We start from the raw sequence: 20725 nt of genomic DNA on the forward strand, positions 1-20725 counted from the left end.
TGTCTATTTTGTTTACGTCAGCTGGGCTGTACGTATCCCTCTGAGCATCACTTCTCAGAGCATGGAAGGCGTACCATGTGCCCTGTCTGCCACACCAGCCCAGGAAATCCTGCTGCCAGCCTCGTTCAGCTGATTGCCTCACCTGAATTTAGAATATAGACACCTGGAGGCTAAAAAGACAGTCCCTGTTGCTGGGATCGGCAGAGCGCTCGCCTGGCATGAACCAGAGAGTCTGTTCTGTCCCCTCACTCCATAAAACCAGACATGGTGGTACATACCTAGAATCTCAGCACACAAGATGAGGGGAAAGGATCTGAAATTCAAAGTCATCTTTAGCCAAATACTGAGCTTAGGACCAGCCAGGGAAATATGTGACCCTGCCTCAAAACACACACGCATGTGTGCACACACACAGAATAACAACACCTACCTATTACACACCCACCTCATCCCCAGCCCACATCTAAAATGAGAAAGGCAGGCAGGGCCCCACACTGTCAGCTTCAACTTTTCATCTTTTGCAGTATTACCTCCCCACACACCCCAGCATGGAAATATTTTTGAATGGCAGACATTGCAGCTGAATCTGAAGAGTTCTTTGATAAAAGATCTCAGGGTAGCCAAGATATGATCTATTATTCATCCCTAAAGATCTTCAAGACCCTGTCAGGAAACCTACCAAGGTAAAATTACTTTTATAAATTATCTATTGGTAAAGAAGGCAACCTAGAGACCTGCTGGAACCTCAGTTCAAGGAGGGGAGCAGTGCTGTCAGCAGCCACAGTTATTACCTTCCCCTTAGAAATGCCACAGCCAAGCCATCACAGAGCCCACAGACGCTACACAGGACGCGGGAGAAGAGCCACCAACTGCCTTACCCATGCGGACCCCACAGGCTACTGGACTGCCAGGTAACACGTACCCCTGTGCAACAGAGGAATGACTGTCACGGGGTAACTGCTTTCTTACTGAGTTTGCAGCCTGCTCCACAGAAGGAAGTGACGTCTAATAACACTGTAAACCTGGTCACGCGCTAGTCTCTGGGGAGGTTCTATGCCACAGGAAAGAAACCAACTAGTATTGTTTTGCTAAATGGCTACTAGAAAAAGGAGAGTGACTTTTTTTTCTCTTTTTTAATGTTTCGAGATTTTTGTCTTGTTTTGTTTTGAGAAATGTTTTTTCTGTAACACAGTCCAAGCTGACCTGGAACTCGCTCCATAGACCAGTCTGGCTTCGAACTCAGAAATCTGCCTGCCTCTCCTCCCAAGAGCTGGAATTAAAAGGATGTGCCACCACAAGGAGGAGAATGCGTTTCCTACAGGCATGTGGACCCTGGTAGGCTGCCGTGTTCCAGTAGATGGCCCCAGACTCTTGGATATACAGGCAGCACTAACTGAACTAATGACCCACGAAGGGTGTGCCAGGTGCAGTGACATGGCGTATGGGAGTAGATATAATCAAAATACAATAAATTCTCAAATAATACCCAATCTAAGGCCAGCCTGGTTATCAAGAAAGTTCTAAGCCAGATGGAGCTATAGAATGAGATCCTGTCTCAAAAAATAGATGTTAAGTAATTTTATTAAATTTTAATTAAATAAAATATATTTAAAGAAAATTTCATATATTTTAAATTTAAATGTTTAATTTTATGAAGCCTCAGTCCGTGAGCAGTGGCACTTACACATAACTCGTGCCTACTGTAAGCCATGAAGGGGCTGTGAGACGGAACTGTAGGCTCCCCTTACACAGGGAACAACACTCTGATTTACAGGAGTGAGGAACAGTCAAACCATGATTATGTAAACCTGTATTTTTGACAGATATTTTCTCAAAAAAGAATAAATGCTGTGACCCCAAAGAAAGCAGTTCACAGTATATGTTGCTAAAGATAAAATTTGATCTTTCAAATAAAAATTGCAATTCTGGAAAGCAGCCCCACAGTGAATCTGGCAGCTGTCGGGGACTGGGTCTAATGCTCTCATTTCATCGGCAATCTGTGTGTCCAAACGCTGAAGGTCCTTGTCCTCAACTGGTTTTTAACTGATCAATAAAGATGCCAGAGGCCAACGGTTGGCAAAGGGAGATGGGTTAGGACCCTTAGGTTTGCATGGGCTAGGACGTGGGCGAGAGGAACAGAGAGAATCACCATGATGCAGTGGGAGACGATCAGACTTAGAGCTGCAGGACAGAAAGCCAACCAGCCATGTGAGATTTTGCGTGGGTGGCTACTGGCCACTTCCCCAACTGGGCCTGGAGTGGCAGGGGAACAGCCTTTGGGATAGCCCAGGCATTTTAAAATTAACTGGCACGTGCGTGCGTGTCTACCATTCATGAGTCCAGACAGCCCCTGGGTGGGTGGCTGGAAGCAGGTAACCGCCGGGAGCACAAAGCAGAACCCATATTTACTGCTGCAGCAGCTTTCTAGTACTGTAAGACATTTAAGATTGGGTTCGTGGTAATATTAAAACATGCGATTTCTGTTGTTGAGATAGCATCTCACTATGTATAGCTGACTGACTGACCTGGAACTCACTATGTAGACCAGGCTGGCCTTGAACTCACAGAGATCAGCCTGCCTCTGCCTCCCAAAGGCTGGGATTAAAGGCTTGAGCCACTACATCCAGCCACATGCAATTTTTTGTATTGTGTGAGATCTGTCAATGTTCTGAAAACCTACAAAACTCATCAAATTACTATTTTCTGGATGACCAATGCATTAAATCATATATATATATATACATACATATATATATATGTATATATATATATATGTGTGTGTGTGTATGTGTGTGTATGTATGTATGTGTATGTGTATGTGTATGTATATGTATATGTATATATATTATAAAACAATTCAAAATGTCTAGATACTCAACTGACTATGAAAAGTTCATTGTATGGTTTTAGATTCGGAACAGCCACTTAAGAAAAGACCACTTGTTTACCACGCAAAGAGGAATATCCACAATTATCTGAGAAGATAGTAAAGTACTCCTTTTCCCTAATAATGTAGCCATATAAAAAATAGAGATTCTTTTCAAATACTTTACACTGAAATAGTATCATCCCAGAGACCAGGTACATGAATCAGCTGACTTCCCTTGATCCAATCAAGACGGAGAGTCTTTTGGGTATCTACAAAAAGTCTTTTGGGTGGAACAGTTACATCTTGTGGTAGATCAGCTCTCAACTTTTTGAGGAATCTCCATACTGCTTTCCAGAATGCAGCCCCCACGGGGACATGACAGACCTTTTAGGAGGTTTAGCCAAGTTAGAAGGAATTAGGTTATTGAGGGTGTCTCTCTCTCTCAGCCATCGGAAAGTGGGCAGCTCCCCTGTTACCTACTCCCACCATAGCACATGAAGCTGCCACAGAGCCCCAGCAACCGGGCTGAAACCTCAGAGCAGGGGGCAAACCAACTGTGCCACTTTCCGCACTGTTTATCTTGGGCTCCCATCACAGCAATGAAGGGCTGACTAAAACTGTAAGCCACTCACTACATATCCTTCACAACAGAAAGAACCTTGGATCATCAATAATTTAAGAGCAGTTGGGGGCTAGTGAGATGGCACAGAGGTTAAGAGCACTGACTGCTCTTCCAGAGGTCCTGAGTTCAACTCCCAGCAACCACATGGTGGCTCACAACCATCTGTAATGGGATCCGATGCCTCTTCTGGTGTGTCTGAAGAAAGTGATGGTATACTCATAAATAAATAATTCTTTAAAAAAAAAAAAAAGTACTAGTTGGTGAGGTGGTTGAAAAGAGGGAAGATAGACAGACAGACATACCAACTGTGACCATAGTCCAGTGAATATACATGTATAAACTACCGCAGTGAAACCCACTATCTTTAATGAAAAGTGAAAATGAAAAGAAATTAAACCTTGTCATTAAAAAAGAAAGAAAAGAAAAAGAGAGGGAAGGAGATAGATTTTTGGGACTTGAAACCGATTCCCTGTGCTGACAGCAACAGCATATGCTTGGCAGGTATAGGGCTCTAGGTCCACTATCCAGCACCACGAAAGTAAGTCAAATTAAGAAAATTCAGAACCCTGTTGTATTCAAGCTAAGTGTCCCAAAGTCAGTGTGGCTCGTTCTCACATTAGTAACTTCAATCTGCTCCTGCCACCCTATCATATCTGTACGATAAAAAGTCATAGCCTTGTATCCAAATCATCTTTAGTGTTTACAGATTCTTCAAAGCAATTATAAACGATTCAATTATGTTAAGATAAGCTAAGTGTGGTGGTGCTCGTGGGAGATAGGGGTAGGCAGAGCTCTGAGTTTGAGGCCTGCCTGGTCTACATAGAGTTCTAGGGCAGGGAAGGCTACGTAATGATAGGACTGTCCCTATCTATATTGTGTGTGCTCACGTGTGTGCGTATAAACAGATATATTAACTTTTATATTGATATAAAGGGTAGAGGCTTTCTATATTTCTCCAAAAAAGCATCCACATTTCTTATGCCCCCAACCCTCTTCCACCTAGCCACATTTGGCACACTCATTTAAAATATTCACACCAATGTCTTCTCCATATTCTCAGTGTCCGGCATAGTAACTGAACAGAGCAGGCCCTTCCTGAATCTCTGAGGTGTGTCTCTTACAGAGTAGTGCCAAAGAGCAAACGCTGCTCCAGATCACTGCTTGTAATTTATGAAACATGATCCATTGACAATGCTATGCTCAGATGACAATGTCCTCAATTATGGCTGGGGACAAAGCCCAATTGGAACAGTATTTGCCTGGCATGCACAAGGCCCCAGGTTCAATCTCCCAGGCTGACGAGACTGAGCGCTGGTGCCCACTGAAATCTCAGACAATGGAAACTCTCGAGACTGCTCACACCAGGGCAGCAGTAAGCACTGGTGTGGAATTTGCTCATCCTGAGTCAGGATCGAGAATGTTTTTGTTACTATGGAGTCTGGTCAGAAAAGCTTTCAAGCCACTGCTCCAGATCAAATTTCACCGTGGTTTTCTCTGGTAAGCTCCTGATGCTTTCTGTTAACAGACAGGCATACAAGAGAAGACTGCCACCTACTACCCTAGGAAACACAGCTCTTCAGTCAGGCAAAATGGTTTCTATGGTTTGACCACCGTGCCCTGAATAGTTCCCATGCATCGGCCAGGAGCTGGATACCAGTAACTATACACATAACTTAGCTTCTATTCTGCTCCGGTTCTTCCCCAAATCAACGACTGCTGGCTGCGCATGTGGCTCAGTGAGCCCGAGCTTAGCGCGAGTGAGGCCCTGGCCAGCCCTCGTAGGAGCACGAAGTCAGAGAGCACGCCGCCGTGAAGGACAGCGCACGCCGGGGTACCAGAGCGCCCCCAGTGCAGGCACTACTGCATCATCACTTCACACTCATCGCCCTGGCCCTGAAGCGGCGTTTCCGATGGGAACACAGGGATGCAGAACTGGGCTGCCCGGCAATTAAGATAAGAAGAAGCACATGTAGTAGCCCTGTCTCATGTTAACCGATGGCCATGTATGAGCAAAACATACCTGGAAACATGTGCTGCCCAGACACCATGGTGAGCAGCTTCTCTTGCTCCTCCATGAGCCTCTGCAGTTGTTCAAGCTGCTGCCTCTTCAGCTGTTCCTGCTTCTTCTGCTGTATTTCTTTCAGCTATTTAAATGTAAAATCAAAGTAGTGTTATGCCCCTGACATCCCTTACCACTGACATTAATGTCCTCATCCTCCCTTCTCAGACTATCCCCGACAATTAATTCAGAGAAAGACACCCCAAAAAGTAAATCTTGCCACAAGAACGAATTTGTCTTACAAATGTTCCTACCAACTTCCCAATTAAAGCCACCCATTTTTGGGGTATTTACCCATTGTGGTAAACATTTGCACAAGCTCGATAAAATCTACTTTCTTCTAAAGGAAATCATGTCAGTATCTCAAATAAGAAATGGGGAGGGGGGGACAACCCCTTTGAGTTTTATACGAGGACGGGTGTACCAGGACATCAACTATTTTCTGGTATTTGATCACCCATTTCTAACTTCAGTCTTACCAAATGAGGTGCAATGGAAAAACATGAATTTATCTTAACTGCTTCATTTTGTGTTTCTATATGCACATGTATACCAAACATATCAACATTTCACATTAGATAAAATTGGAATTTTGAGGGTTCTGAGTAAAGGGGAAACAAGATGACCGTCATACACTGCCTATAACAATACAAATAAACATCTATACAGTCAAACCCTACCTGCTCCAGTTTTTTAAAAAGTGGGTTTTTATTAGCCACTTCTTTGAATTCACTCTTGAGATCAGGCGTAGCGGCATTTCTGTTACCCTCCTGGCATCCTGGGGCATCCTGACATGATGCTATTGGCTCCCTTCTGACTGAAGCAGAGACTGGATGAGCTTCCGGGTCTTCTGACCGTGGTTTATAAGGTCTTCCAGCCTCCAGCGTCTGTTCTTCATGAAATGAATCCTCTTCACTACTAATACTGAAGCTACTTGAAAAATGGGCGGCTTTCACGGGAAAGCTGGCAGAAACAGTTGTAGCTGCTTGCTTCTCATCGGCATCCAAAATAGGAAATTCTCGATTTAATATGACCCCAGCCCGAGAAGGACTAGTCATCCACTGGGTGAGGAAGTTCTGCCCAGTGTTTAATTCTGAAGAGGTTGGCATCAGGAACATTTTCATCTAATGACCCAATCTGAACACTGGGAAGTCCTCAACACCTACTGGCTTCCACCACCTGTGAAAAAGGAAGCAACATGGATGCTCACTGAAATCTATGCTTATCCCAAGCAGCCCAAGCCCCAACCCAACACAGAGCTAATATTAAATATGCAAAACACTCTATCAGGGAATGACAGGTCGGTTCAGTGGGCAAAGGTGCTTGCCACCAAGCCAGATGACATGAATTCAATCCCCAGGTCCCACATAGTAGAAGAAAAGAACGATTCCAACTTGTGAGTTGTCCTCTGAGCTCAGCATCCATGCACAGCATCAATTAAGACTTTAATGAGGGGTTGGGATTTAGCTCAGTGGTAGAGCGCTTGCCTAGCAAGCGCAAGGCCCTGGGTTCGGTCCCCAGCTCCGAAAAAAAGAAAAAAGAAAAAAAAAAAGACTTTAATGAAAAAGCAATTAAGCAATAAACTGCTTGGCTGGCTTGAGTTCTGCCTTAAAAATCTAAAGTGAGTAGATGAGAAGCCTTGGAACACGGCTGATACAATCATTCAATCACTAAGATATACAAGTACTAGATCACCTAGGAAGGCACAAGCAGTGTCAGGTACTACACACTGGTTCCTTTGCACTGTTGGGGGTGAACAAGAGTCATCACCCTAACACCCCACACACAGCCCCACCTGCCTGCTGGAACATTCCTCCTGACCTACAACTCCTTAGCCACTGGCAGTCCTTGTCTGTCTTCCAGATGGCCCTTCATGAACAGTTAGCACTAATCTCAGGATTAGTGACATCTTGATGATTCACTCTACCAAACTGTGGAGATCCTAGAAAAACCTATACATCTCCACTGCCTAGCCACACACGCATAGAAGGAAAGCGGTGATTTGCTAAAATTGCTAAAAAATAAAATAAGCCAGAAGTTTGCATTTAAAATAAACTCGGTACTCCAGAGTATCTGTGCTCACTCAGTGTTCAACAACACAGTGACATTGGCTCAAGTTATAGGAGCATCCTGTGTGAACCATCAGACTTCAGTGTTGAACTACACTGCGTGTAAGAAAAGACAGGGAAAGTGGGCTCCTCCCCTTAGTATGTTTGGTTTACCCCCACTGACATTCCTAACTTCCTGTTCTATTGTTTTAGGCTCTGGATACATGTGGCTGTTAGGGTTTCTGCTGCTGTGATAAACACCATGACCAAAAGCAACGTGAGGAGTAAAGGGTTCATTTCACCTTACAACTTTTAAGTCCATCACTTAGAGAAGCCAGGGTAGGACCGCAAAGGCAGGAGCTGATGTAGAGGCCATGAAGGAGTGTTGCTTACTGGCCTGCTCTTCATGGCTTGCTCAAGCTGCTTTCTTACACCACCCAGGACATCCAGTCCAAGGGTAGCATCTCCCAGTGAACGGGATCCTCCCCCATCAGTCACTAATCAAGAAAATACACCACAGACCCTGTCCTCAAAGTGCTCCCCAACTGCACCATCACCCTGACTCTGAGACATCAGAGATGAAAACTCATTTTTTGGATTTAAGTTCTTCAGAAAGACCTCCCTGGTCCATGCTGCCACCAGAGGCCATATTGAGACCCAAGTTCTGTGTGCCACTGGAGGCCATGTGGATGTCTGCAGTCCCTGCTGCAGCTAGCAACCATGTGGAAGTCTATGATCCACGCTGCCATGAGCTGCTATGGGCAGGGAAGCTCCTTCTGCATTGATATCAATGACTGCAGACTCCTAACTGAGAATGAGAGACATTGAAGGTTTCTGTGACAAGCCCCCCCAAAACAAACAGAAACAAACAAACAAAAACCAGAAACAGTCCCGACAGGAAGCTACTGAAGAGAGTCCTTTCTTAAAAACTGTGACACGGATGCTGGAGTGTAGCTCCTCACAGTTTATGGCTTCTGGTGGGGGCGTGGAGAAGGACTCAGTTTTCTTTAAGGGGCTTGGCCACCAGGAGTTTGATCATGCCCCTGGGAGTACATGGGCAACACAAATTGGACTCGATGTATTTTCCTTTTTAGAGGGAATGGGGTGGCACAAGGGTGGGAGTGTGGACCTGGGAACAATGGGAATCAAATGTGATTGGGGTGCATTGTGTGAAATCCCCAAATGATTAATAAAAATATTATGTTGGGAGAGGAAGAAATAAAATGAAGTTTGGAAGGAAGGGAGGGAGGGAGGGAGGGAGAGAGGAAGGAAGGAAGGAAGGGAGGGAGGGAGGGAGGGAGGGAGGAAGGAAGGAAGGAAGGGAGGGAGGGAGGGGCGGGCAGGCACCAGAGGCTTGCCCACAGGCTGGTATAGTGAAGGTATTTTCTCAATAAAGGTTTCCTCTTTCAAAATGACTCTAGCTATGTCAAGTTGACATAAAAGTAGCCAACATAAGTAAGAGTCTAGTGTGGAAAAATATTCAAGTAAGCTACATTATATGAGATAGTAAACAGTAACAACTGGAAGAAAATAAAAGTTGAACAGGGGAAAGAAGCCATAAGCTTAGGCAGGGTAGACATAGGGGACTCATTTAGAGAGGGTGGGTGGAGCTAACAAAATTAGAGCTACGAAGGGCAGAGGAGAGGAACCATCACCTAGACTCTCCAGTCTTCACCAACAACCAGCTCCTACTATCACTACCCACTGTAAACTCTGCAAACTCATCTCTTTCTGCAAGGAAACCTATGTCCAACAAAGAGTCCTTGGCTCCCAGCCGGTCACCCCGCACCTCAGCCACAAGACCCTCCTCTTCTCTCACCTGCACTGCACTCTAGTGACTGGTTCTCTCCACTGCCCAATGTCTTCAAAGCCAGTGCATCCACCAGTGAAGTGCCCTACGCACCCTTCCCCCTTTGTCTATTTCTTCGCCTTCCTGAGAACGCCTGTTCCAGTGAAGCCCACACTCTCGTACCAAGGGGCTTGGAAGCAGAATGTGCGTTCTTACATTCTTAGTTCTCCGGGACTCTCCTTCAAAACACACACACACACACACACACACACACACACACGGGGGGGGGGGGGAGGGAGAGAGAGGGGATGGGGGAGGGAGAAGGGGGAGGGAGGGAGGAGGGAGAGGGGGAGGGGGAGAGAGACCCAGCTCTGAATCCCATACAGTAAAAACTGTATGACCCAGTGTTCCCCTTTACCATCTTTCTCTCACTTCCTGATAATGTGAGAACAGAGCTGCCACTCACGGAAATGAGAAGACTGGGGAGTAAGGACTAACTGCAGGGCCTCTCCCCACAGAGCTGCACCTAGAGGATCGAGATCCACAGTGGAAGGATGCCCGCAATGCTTTGACGTGTGACTGCAGACTTCAGCTTTATCAAATCTATGCTCACAAGTGTGCGCTTCATAGGAAGAAGTGTTCTGAGGAAATCAAAGAGACGTACAAAGGAGGGAGGATACACGGGACACTGACAGGAGACAGTGGATGCATTGGCTGTGGAGATGTAACTTAGGAGTGGAGAGAGTTGGGTATTGCGTATAAGGCAGATGAGAGAGTTAAGAGGTTAGAGAGGAAGAGGTGAAGGGCAGCCTGGGAGCCTAGGGCTTCCTGTGGACATAGGTTTAATCGCACACTCACACGCACACACACAAAGGAAAGGTATCTAGCTTTCCAAGTGGCATATAGAAATATACAAAAGATATAAGCAGAAAAATAGATATAAAAAGAAAAGATACATCAAAATGTGTTCACTCCTGTGCCACTTTTCTGCCCCCATGCACTAGGTTGACAAAGACTAAAAACTGCTAATATTCAATATAAAAAATTATTTTATTAAATTATCCTTAGATATATAACATATTTTGGAGAGTTAAGGCAGTTAACTAACCAAACCATAAAATGCACAAAAGCCTTGATCTAGCAATCTTGCCCCGAGGCATTGTGTACCACTGTTTAAGGGGACAGGCTCACCCTTGAAGTGAAGAGAAAGCAAGCCAGGAACTGAGACCCCACCTGTTATTCGAGCACTGAAGAGACTAAGGCCGAGGGAGTTCCAGGCCAGCCTGAGATTCAGTGTAAGCCCCTGCCTCAGACGTGGTTTTCTGAAGTCTGTTCACCGTATGTGATGCCCTAGATTCAGCACCCTGTATTAAAGTTAACAGGCAAGCCAAGCACCGTAGCCCGCCTGTAACTCCAGCACTTCGGAAGCTGAAGCACCACGAGTCCCAGCTTACATCATGAGCTCCAGGCCAGCTGCCCTACAAAGTAAGATCCTGCCTGGAAAAAACCCACAAGAGGCTGGAAAGAGGACTCAGTGGTCAAGAGCTCTTCCTGCTCTTCCATAAAACCCAAGCTGAGTTCCTGGCACTTACACAGGTCAGTTCACAACCACCTGCAACTCCAGCTGCAGCGAGTCTGATGCCCACCTCTGCCCTCTGCCAGCACCCACGTGACACACATTCATTACATTTACACACACACCCACAAATAAAACCTAACGAAGTGATCCAAGGCATACCATTAATCATAAAGCACCGAGCAAGAGCAAATGTAGTATAAGAAATACAGACTGAGATGGCTCTGTGTTAAGAGCATGTGCTGTTCTCGCAGAGGATCTGAGTTAAGTCTCAGAACCAACACAGTGCCTCAAAACCGTCCGAAACTCCAGTTGCTGGGAATTCAAGCCCTCCCTGACCTGTGAGGGCACTGGGCACACAAGTGGTGCACATGCATAAAGTTAACTGGTGAAGCAGAGAAAAATGGAATTATAAAAGCGAGAATAGTGGATACCAGTGCCGGCTTATTTCTCTTCACTTAGGATAAACGACCCTCACCTGAGGAACTGCCTCTATCAGACTGGCCAGCCATCAAGCTGCTTGCACTAGACATGTCGTTGAGGCATTTTCTTGATTAATGACTAGTAACCGGAGGGCCCAGCCACCGTGGGCAATGCCTCTCCTAAGCAGGTGGTTCAGGGTTATGTAAGAAAGCCAGCCATGAAGCATGCTAATAACATTACTCTTCCATGGTTTCTGCCTCAGTTCCTGCCTCGCCCCTACCCAGGCTTCTCTGCATGATAGACCATAACAGGTAAGCTGAAATACACTCTTTCCAATTTGCTTTCAGTCAGGATTTTATCACAATATGGAGATCCAATCTAGAACACCCAGACAGATAGGGGCTGGTTCTTACTGGGAAAGGACTCCTCCTGCAGGGAGTATATACACTTAAGAGTAACACATACAAACTAGCTACCTGTATCCAGTAACTCTTAATTCCTGAATAGTAATTTCCTTTAAATCTCTTGTAAGAAAAATAATCCTAATTGTTTTTACATTAGGCAAGGTAGGGGGTTTTCAGTTAACCTTGGTTAAATTTCAACATCCTTAGTAAGAAATTTTTTTAAATCAAACCTGGGAGCTCACAAGTGTAATCCCAGCACTGAGGAAGGAGCTGATCGTCACGGGTGTGAGGCCAGTCCGGGTACACAGCAAGTTCCACAGGACAGTGTGAGTGTAGAGTGAGAAAATGTCTTAAAAACAAAAAACAAAGAAGTCAGAGCTGGAGAGATGGCTCAAAGTGGGTAAAGTGCTTACCCCACAAGCCTGACAATCCGAGCTGGTCCTGCAACCCACATAAAGGTGAAAGGAGAAACCGACTCCATCAAGTTGTCCCTGCTCTCCATACATGCATGACATGCATGAAACCAACGCATATACACATATACACAGCAACAGTATTTTTAAAAGGTAATCTTTAAACTAAATAAATTTTTAAAATCTTAGTTTAGAAAGTAAACAAGTGTAATGTGAAAATCATCAACAATTCCCTATTAAACTGACCAAAGTGTAAGGATCTAAGGCAGCATCTTAACATCTTAACACACACACACACACACACACTTTTTTTTAAAGCACTAAAACTTCTGTACCTTTGCTACTTTACTACATTGCTACATTACTATGATCCTAAAACTATACTTACTGCCAATTTTAAGTATAGAAATATTAATTCACGATTGGGCATTGGTGATGCACACCTGTAATGAATGCAGCGTTCATGATGGAGGGCCAGCTTGGGCTATACAGCAAGTCCTTGTCTCAAGAACGCTAAAAATGTTCCCCTAAATCTGTTTTTTATTAAGTAATAAACTATATAACCTGCAAATAATAGACTGTCTAGGACAGTCTATTATGCAAACTCAGACATTAAAATCCAAGGTACAACACCACCTGCTTATCAAGCGATAGGCGTTACCATAAATTAATTGTTCATCGATAAAGCTGCCTTTAAAAAAAATTCGACTAATTGAAAGCTTTGACATCTTTAAAGCTATCTGTACAAAACATAAATTATCTGCACTGGAGGAGAAGGAAGATACCAGACTATTCAGACCCTGAAAACTTTCAGCTGACAGGTCCGCCTCCCCTGAAACACAACTTTTCTTCAAAGCAACAAAGCTTTTGGAGAAGCCCGGATAAGGCAAGGCGACATGGACCCTGGAGGATTGCAAGCGGCGCCACTGCGCCCGGCCCGGAGAGACTGAGTCCGGAGCACGTCTCCCGGGACAGAAACACCCACCCCCGCCAACCCCTTGAGAAGCGATCTCTCGGGTGCTCGGAAGAACAAAGCGGGCTTAAACCCCGGAACCACCGCCGCCCGCGGGCTCCCAGTCCTCCGCGCTATGCCAGCCCCAAAGCCCAAGCTGGCCTCTCAGGAAACAGGCGGCGGACGGGCTTCTCAGCTCCTTTCGCCCACCAGTTACCGTTCCACGAAGACACAGCGGTTCAGACCGCTTCGACCAGTGATAAAGTCACCTTTGAGCAGGCCCGGCATTTACGAAAGAGCCGCCACAACCACCGCCGCAGCCAGAGCCCCGCCTCCTGGACTGACCCCGCCCAGCCCTCCTCCAATGACTCCTGGGAAATGTAGTTCTTACAGCCCCTATGAGGTTGCGCGCAGGCGCCTGGGGCACATGCAAACTACAACTCCCAGCAACACCACCATAAACGTTGCTAGGGGTTGCGCTTTGCGCGCTCTTTGGCGGCGGGCACTGATCAACAGCTGTTGTTCTGAAATCAACCCATTGAGACCTGACCCCTGCGGTAACAGAGGGTGCACTCCACTGTGCCAGGAACACGAAGACTCAAACCACATCTAAAAGACGACAGGTTTGGGAGAGTTTCGTTGTCTTCGCTTTTCTCTTTGGATGGGTTTGATTTAATAAAGACCTGTTTAAAACAAAAAGTGACATTGTTTGGTAGAACAAATAAGTGAAGATAACCGTGGAAAAAAATTACTGGAAATAATCACCTGTTTTGTGGCTAGTTAGTGGCTTCACAAAGTGTATTCATTCAGTGTTTAAATTTTATATGAAATACTGAAAGTGCAGATATTTAAAAAAAAAAAAAATGCTGAGCATAGATTTTACTGTTTATTTGTATTGCCACCAGAGGGCTTCCAAAATAGACATGACCCTTTACTCTAGGATGCTACAACACTTCATGTTACCACAGTTTTCAGACCAGGTTTGAACAACATTGTAAACTAAATAGTATCTATTTTTATAAAAAAAACTAATTTTATTATTTTATTTTTACTTTATGTGCATGCATGTTTTGTCCGAATGTTAGTAGGTGCCTGGACATGTGTGCCTGGTACCTGTGGAGGTCAGAAGGGGCCATCGGATCCCATGATCCCATAGAACTGGAGTTACATATGTTTGTGAGCTACCGTGTAGGGGCTGAAAACTGAACTCGATCTTAGGAGAGAGAACAGCAAATGCTCCTAACCACTGGGCCATCCCATCTTCCCCTCTCCAGTTGATCAAATGTGTGCCTAATATGTTCTATCCCTGGCACTGTATAATCCAAAACTGGTGGCCAGTCTCTCAGATCCTCCAATATAGAGTGAGTTAGAGACCAATATGTAACACGAGATTCTATATAAAAAGGACATCAAAAAGAATCGCCCTTTATGCTAACTCAAATAAATCACTATCATTAAAAATTTATACAGATGCCTCAAACCTGGAGACTTGGGGAAAGGCTTTGAGATTTTGTTTTGGTTTCGTAGGTCACATCATAGATGAAGAAACCAAAGTTCAGACCTTCCGAGATCACATGCCTAAGATGTCGGAAACAGAATGGAGCTCAGTGGGCAGCAAAGCCCTTGTGTACCAAAGGCCCTGAGTCCCATCCACAGCCCTACAACCCATCAGTCAGTAAATTGGGAGTTTAAGATGTGAATGAGGGTTCAAATGGTCTTCCTTTGGCCTGAAAGCAAGCCCAGAAATCTTTGTTTTAAATGTGTATCTTTGGGGTTGGGGATTTAGCTCAGTGGTAGAGCACTTGCCTAGGAAATGCAAGGCCCTGGGTTCGGTCCCCAGCTCCGAAAAAAAGAACCAAAAAAAAAAAATGTGTATCTTTGACAGTAAACAATATCCTCTACTATTTCTGCCTACATTTTATTCTGTATAGTGCATTGTGCCACATTACTTGTTGACTGAATAAATGAATTTTATCAAACTCATCCTTCTTGTCTGTCTGTCTGTCTGTCTGTCTGTCTGTCTCTATCTCCTGATCCTCTTGCCTTCACTTCCCAGGGTATGTGCCACAAAGCATGTGTCCACATTCAAGTTTAAAGTAGCTTTTAAGATTTTAATGTAGAAGTTATCACCTGGAGCCTACATTTAAAAAGTAGTAGGGTTTAATGTCATCCTGTCATCCCACCACTTGGGCAAAGGAGGCAGGAGCAGCCTTGAACTAGCTACTTAGAGTTGAAGGGCAGCCTGGACTACATAGCAAGGCCCTGTTTCAAAAGATAAATGAGCCAGGCATGGTGGTGCACAACTTTAATCTTAGCACTCTGAAGGCAAAGGCAGGAGGATCTCTGTGAGTTTGAGGCCAGTCTGGTTTACAGAATGAGTTCTAGGACACCCAGGGCTGCTATATAGAGAAACTCTATCCTGGGGGAAAAAGAATAAAAAATAAAATAAATAGCACACTATTCAACTGTTGGTTGTGTGACCGCCTCCCCAAGTTCATAGCCTGGGCCAAAATCATAAGCAACATCATCCCGTGGGCTAAAGACTGAATTGAATTTTAGGAAAGCAGACAATACTCATACTTCCTGACTGCAGACAAGATGTGATCAGAAACCTCCTGGTCAGACCTACGCTGACAAGAAGAACTGTACACCCTAGAACCGTAAGCCAGCACACCCTCTCCTTCCAAAAGCTGCTTTTATCAGGGCAGTAAGACAAACTAGAACTGTTTCCTTTTCTGCTTTGTTTTCTAAGAGCGCACTAAAGATCTCTACCTCCACATTGCAGGGTTCCAGACATAAACCACCAAGCCTGTGTTTAATACATTGTAGGGACTGAATCGAGGGCTTCACACAAGCACTTTAACCTGCTGAACCGTATCCCTAGTCCAGTAAAGAAGTTTCTAGGGATGGGGAGGTGGCTCAGTCCCTAGAGTGTTTGCCTTAGAAGCATAAAGACCAGAGTGTAGCACACAATACCAACATTTTGAAAACGGCTAGAAGCCAGCTAGGTGGCTCAGTGGGTAAAGCATTTGTCCTACAAGCCTGACGACATGAGTCCTGTTCCCAGAGTCATGTCAAAGTAGAAATAAGCACACATACGTGTACACATGCAAACAATAAATATATGTATATATTATACTTATAAAACCACACGGGGCTGGGGATTTAGCTCAGTGGTAGAGCACTTACCTAGGAAGCGCAAGGCCCTGGGTTCGGTCCCCAGCTCCGAAAAAAAAGAACCAAAAAAAAAACAAAAAAAAAAAAAACAAAAACCACACATACTGGTATGTGCTTGTAATCCCAGTGCTGGGAGGCAGAGACTGGTAGATTCCTAGTGCTCACTGGCTAGCTAGCCTAGCATATTTAATGAGTTCCAGATCGGTTGGCACCCGAAGACATCACCCAAATAAAACATGTCACCAAAATTCAGCTCCACCTTTTACATTCAATTCTCTAGTCTAGACCTTATATTCTCATTTCATCGTATTCTGAGGAATCAAATTTTTTTCTAAATCAGTCCCTACTCAGTACATTTCTGATTCTAGCACCCAGGGCCCACACGTGTGAAACGAATAACCAACTGAGCTGTAGAGCCCTAGTCCCATCGTTTGAGTGTCTCCGATTAGTGATGGATGCTATTGTGCGCTCCAAACTCAGAAGTTCTCATTTTCTTCCACTGTTGATGCTGAAAATCCAACCCAGGGGCCCACAAATTTAGCCAAGCCCTCTACCAAAGACCTAGCTCTTCAACCCTAAATTCTCTGTGATGTCAAACCTTTGGGAAATTTCTCACCTGCTCTGGGATTCCAGCACGCTACTTAGCCCCAATCCATGATAATTTCTCGGTCAAAAGTCGCCATCTGTCACATCTCCCAGATTCAAATTTTGGATTTACCCCTACTGGCAATTTACAGTCTGAAAAAGAAACTGAAAGTCCTGAAAGCTAGGCTGATCTTGGAAGCTGAGGCCACGCCTTCTCGCCAGCTGGCAAAGTGATAGGGACAGTCTCAGGGAACCCCGCTAAGGGGCGCTGGCAACTTTGAGCATAGGTCCAGGGTTCAGGAGACTCAGCCACGGCCCCGCCCTGACGCGCCCCACCTCTCCCGGAAGCACAGAGGCTGGAACGCTGGCTGTGGGGCTCCGAGGAAAGGATCATCCGACCCCAGGAAGGGCCAGGAGGGATCTCCAAGCAGGTGCGTGGGTGCCCCAGGAGGCTGTCTGACAGCCCGAGGACCCCGGTAGTCCCGGGTGGCCATGACCTTCGCTGAAACTTTGCTCAGGGGTCGCGGCCCTAGGCCGGGTGCGCTGGAGAGGTCAACTTTGTCTGCGCGATCAGACCCTCTGCTGTTCTGGGAAAATAATGCAGCAGAACACAACATGTCTTTACTTTCTGAAAGTTGAATTTCCAAGGAAACTTATGGTAGAAGAAATTAACTCATTGAGGTCGGGAGTTGAAATTTAGCCAAACCTGACTGACTGTAAGGTTTAGCTCCCGGTCCTACTAAGACAAAAAGAATAAATAAATAAAAAGAGGAGAGTGGGTTAATTTGTAGTTTTAGCCAAGACTGGGAATAGAGAAATTCTTAATCTGTCTAGGCCCTACCTATGGCAGTTACAATTCATTTTAATGAAAAAGAGGAAGGTCAGGAAATAAGCCTTTTTTTGTTTTGTTTTGTCCTTGTGTCGGATATATGCCTCTGCCCTACTAAAAGCTACTTCCGGTGCGATGGCTATTCTTGTCTGTTAAATTGACACACCTAGGAAAAGTGAACCTCAACTGAGAAATGGCCTCCATCAGATTTACCTCTGGGGCGTGTCTGCAGAGCATTTTCTTGATTGCTAACTGAAGAGAGCTTAGCCCAGAATTGCGGCTTCTGGGCAGGGGGTCCTGGACTGTATAAGGAAAGCAGGTGAACAGAAGCAGAAAGCAAGCCAGTAAGAGCGTTCTCCCTTGACTATTAATCAATTTATTTATTCGCTTTACATCCCAATCGCATCCTTTCATACAGTCAGTTCCTTAAACTGTGCTACTGTTATGAATCGTTATGTAAAAATATCTGTGTTTTCCCGTGGTCTTAGGAGACCCTGGCAACGGGGTCGAGACCCACAGATTGAGAACCACTGGCTTCCAGGTTCCTGCCCAGAGTTCATGCCCTGCTTTTCGTGTTTGACCGTACGTAAGCTGTGAGATGAAAGAAACCTTTTCCTCCTCGAGTGGCTTTCGGTTATGATCTTTCTAACAACAATAGAAACGATTAAAATAAGGCTCTCGAATGAGCCTCGTTATTCCCAGCCAGGAGTTTCTTGCAGAGATCCTGTTTCCTACGGCCCCTTACAGAAGACACGGGTCTGTAAAATAGTTCCTGCGGGGGTGCAGAATGATTCACTGGGGGACGGAGCGGGTAGACCTCAACCTTCTGTGGATTCTGGACTACTAAATGACAGTACAAAAATAGCGACAACCCAAGTGTGCGTTTTCGAGGGAGAAAGTCACTCTAGAGAATGAGTGTGTTGCAGAATTTTTTATCACATTTGACTCCATCTTTATTCAGGAAGGTCTTACTAGGTAAATAAGTTTAACGCCCTGTGCCACGAGGATACATCTGCTTTCCAGGGAGTTAATCCTTCCATTACAGAGGTGTGTTACCGATGCCATTTAGTCTGGCCATGCTGACAGTATCAGAAGGTTTTTCCACAATCATGGGCTTCACTTTATGTGCGAGTGCGGATTCTAGCTTGTAAATAAAGCATAGCTCCTAAGTAGAATTAGCCCTCATGTAGAACCGAAGACAAGAGTGGAGAACAGCCAATGAGAGAAGAGTAACTGTGTGGTCAATGCTGGGACCTATCTCAGGGCAGCCAATAGGAAGACAGTTCTTGATGGGCAACCCTGGGACATCCTAAAAGGAAGAAACGTAGGTGATGAAAGCTACCACTACCGTTTACTAGAGAGGCAGCCTTTTCTCCACTGTGTAGTTTCTTACGCTTTTGTCAGGAATTCGATCTCTGCGGCTGGGTGGGCTTGTTTCTTGAGCCTTCTGTTGCACCCATGTATGTCTGTTTCTATGTCTGCACCAGAGTTTTTGTTACTGCGACTCTGTAATGTGAATCAGACATGAGCCTTGTTCCTCCTGCTAAGGGTCGCTCTGGTTACTGTGAGTCGTGTGTGCTTACGTGTGATTTTTTTCCTCTTCTACGAAGAATATCTTTGGGATTTTGGTGAGGATTGCTTTGAACCTGTAGATCATTTTCAATAATACAGGAACCTTTATACTATTCTGCCAACGCATTCACAGGGAAGGCCTCCCTTGTACTTTCTTCTTTCGTGCTTTAAAGTCTTCATCAGAGAGGTATTTTACCTTCTTCATTAGGGTCATTAAATTAGGGTCATCCTAATTTGATTTGTTTTGTTTTGTTTTTCAAGACAAGGTTTCTCTGTGTAGCACTGGCTCCCCTAGAACTTGCTCTGTAGACCAAGGTGTTGTTGAACTCAGAGATCAGCTTGCCTCTGCCTCCTGAGTGCTGGGACCAAAGGCATGCGCCATCACCACCAGGCTTTAATTTAACTTTTAAAAACTATTGGAAATGACTTTTTTAAAATGCAGGTCTTTTTGACAAGTTTGTAATTGGTTCAGTGAGAAGATGCTTACGCTTTGTTGGTTTTTCCTGCTACTTTTCTGAAAGTGTTTTTCAAGTCTAAGAATTTTCTGGTAGAAGCCAGTCATGGGGACACACACCAGTAACCCTAACACTCTGGAAGCTACAGCAGAAGGATCACCATGAGTTTGAGACCTGCGCTTCACAGTGAGATCTAGGCTAGCAGGTACAACAGACTGGATCTCAACATTAAACCAGGCTGGTGAGGTATCTTGGTGCACACCTTTAATCCTAGGACTTGGGTGAGAGAGTTAGATGAATCTCTGGTTTACATAGCAAGTTCTAGGCTAGCCAAGGCTACAAAAATGTAACGCAAACCAAACAAATTCAATAAAAACCAACAACACCTAGTTTCTGGTGGAGTCTTTGGGATCTATTGGGGATTGTATCCTGTCATACAGAAATAGGGATGAGTTGGCTGTTCCCTTTCCCATGTGTATTTCTCTTGTTTCTCTCTCTTTCTAGTCCAGTAAGACTTCTAGTACCATATTGAAAAGAGTGGAGAACAGCCACTCCTTTCTAACTTTAGAGGAAATCCCCATGGAGTGTAGTGTTGACTACAAGCTTGTCATATTTAGCTCTTACTACATTGAGGTGCGTTTCTTCTGTCTCTAGTTCCACAGAGGCTTTGTCACGAAGGATGTTGGACTTTGCCAAAGGCCTTTAATGTGTCTACAGATGCAGTCATGTGATGTTTGTCATTACATCTATTCAGCCATTGTGCTCTATCCATAGGTCTGGACATGTTGAGCCAATCTTATATGCCTGGGGTGAAACTAATTTTATCACAGTGTTCTTGAAATTGATTTACAATATTCTTAAGAAATATGGTGATTGTCAGAGGATTTGGTCTGTAGTTTTCTTTTTGTTGCTCTTGTGTCCTCTCTGGTTTGATGTGCAATGGCTTTATAGG

At 44.9% G+C, this 20725-nt stretch overlaps 2 protein-coding genes across 10 annotated transcripts in view; one reads left to right on the forward strand and one right to left on the reverse strand.

Annotated features, from left to right (window-relative positions):
• Window positions 1-17084, reverse strand: part of Cenpj (centromere protein J) — a 63183-nt gene extending 46099 nt beyond the window's left edge. For 4 of the 9 annotated variants that reach the window (XR_010057815.1, XM_039093313.2, XM_063274261.1 and 1 more), the window contains exons 1-3: window positions 12021-12158; window positions 6231-6729; window positions 5512-5635 (exon numbers count right to left, since the gene is read on the reverse strand). Coding sequence is in view for 8 of the 9 variants with exons in the window: in XM_039093313.2 (XP_038949241.1) it covers window positions 5512-5635; window positions 6231-6674 (568 nt within the window). In the remaining variant the exon portion in view is untranslated. Of the gene's footprint in view, window positions 1-5511; window positions 5636-6230; window positions 6730-12020; window positions 12163-13372; window positions 13557-16948 lie in introns of those variants that run through there. The other 5 variants (XM_039093309.2, NM_001395117.1, XM_039093312.2 and 2 more) reach the window with 5 other exon arrangements.
• Window positions 17085-17266: 182 nt separating this feature from the next.
• Parp4 (poly (ADP-ribose) polymerase family, member 4) overlaps window positions 17267-20725 on the forward strand; it is a 102290-nt gene continuing 98831 nt past the window's right edge. The window contains exon 1 of the mRNA NM_001427093.1: window positions 17267-17348. The gene's annotated coding sequence lies outside the window, so the exon portion shown is untranslated. The remainder of the gene's footprint in view (window positions 17349-20725) is intronic.

This window comes from Rattus norvegicus, chromosome 15, assembly GCF_036323735.1.
Source record: "Rattus norvegicus strain BN/NHsdMcwi chromosome 15, GRCr8, whole genome shotgun sequence".
Lineage (NCBI taxonomy): Eukaryota > Metazoa > Chordata > Mammalia > Rodentia > Muridae > Rattus > Rattus norvegicus.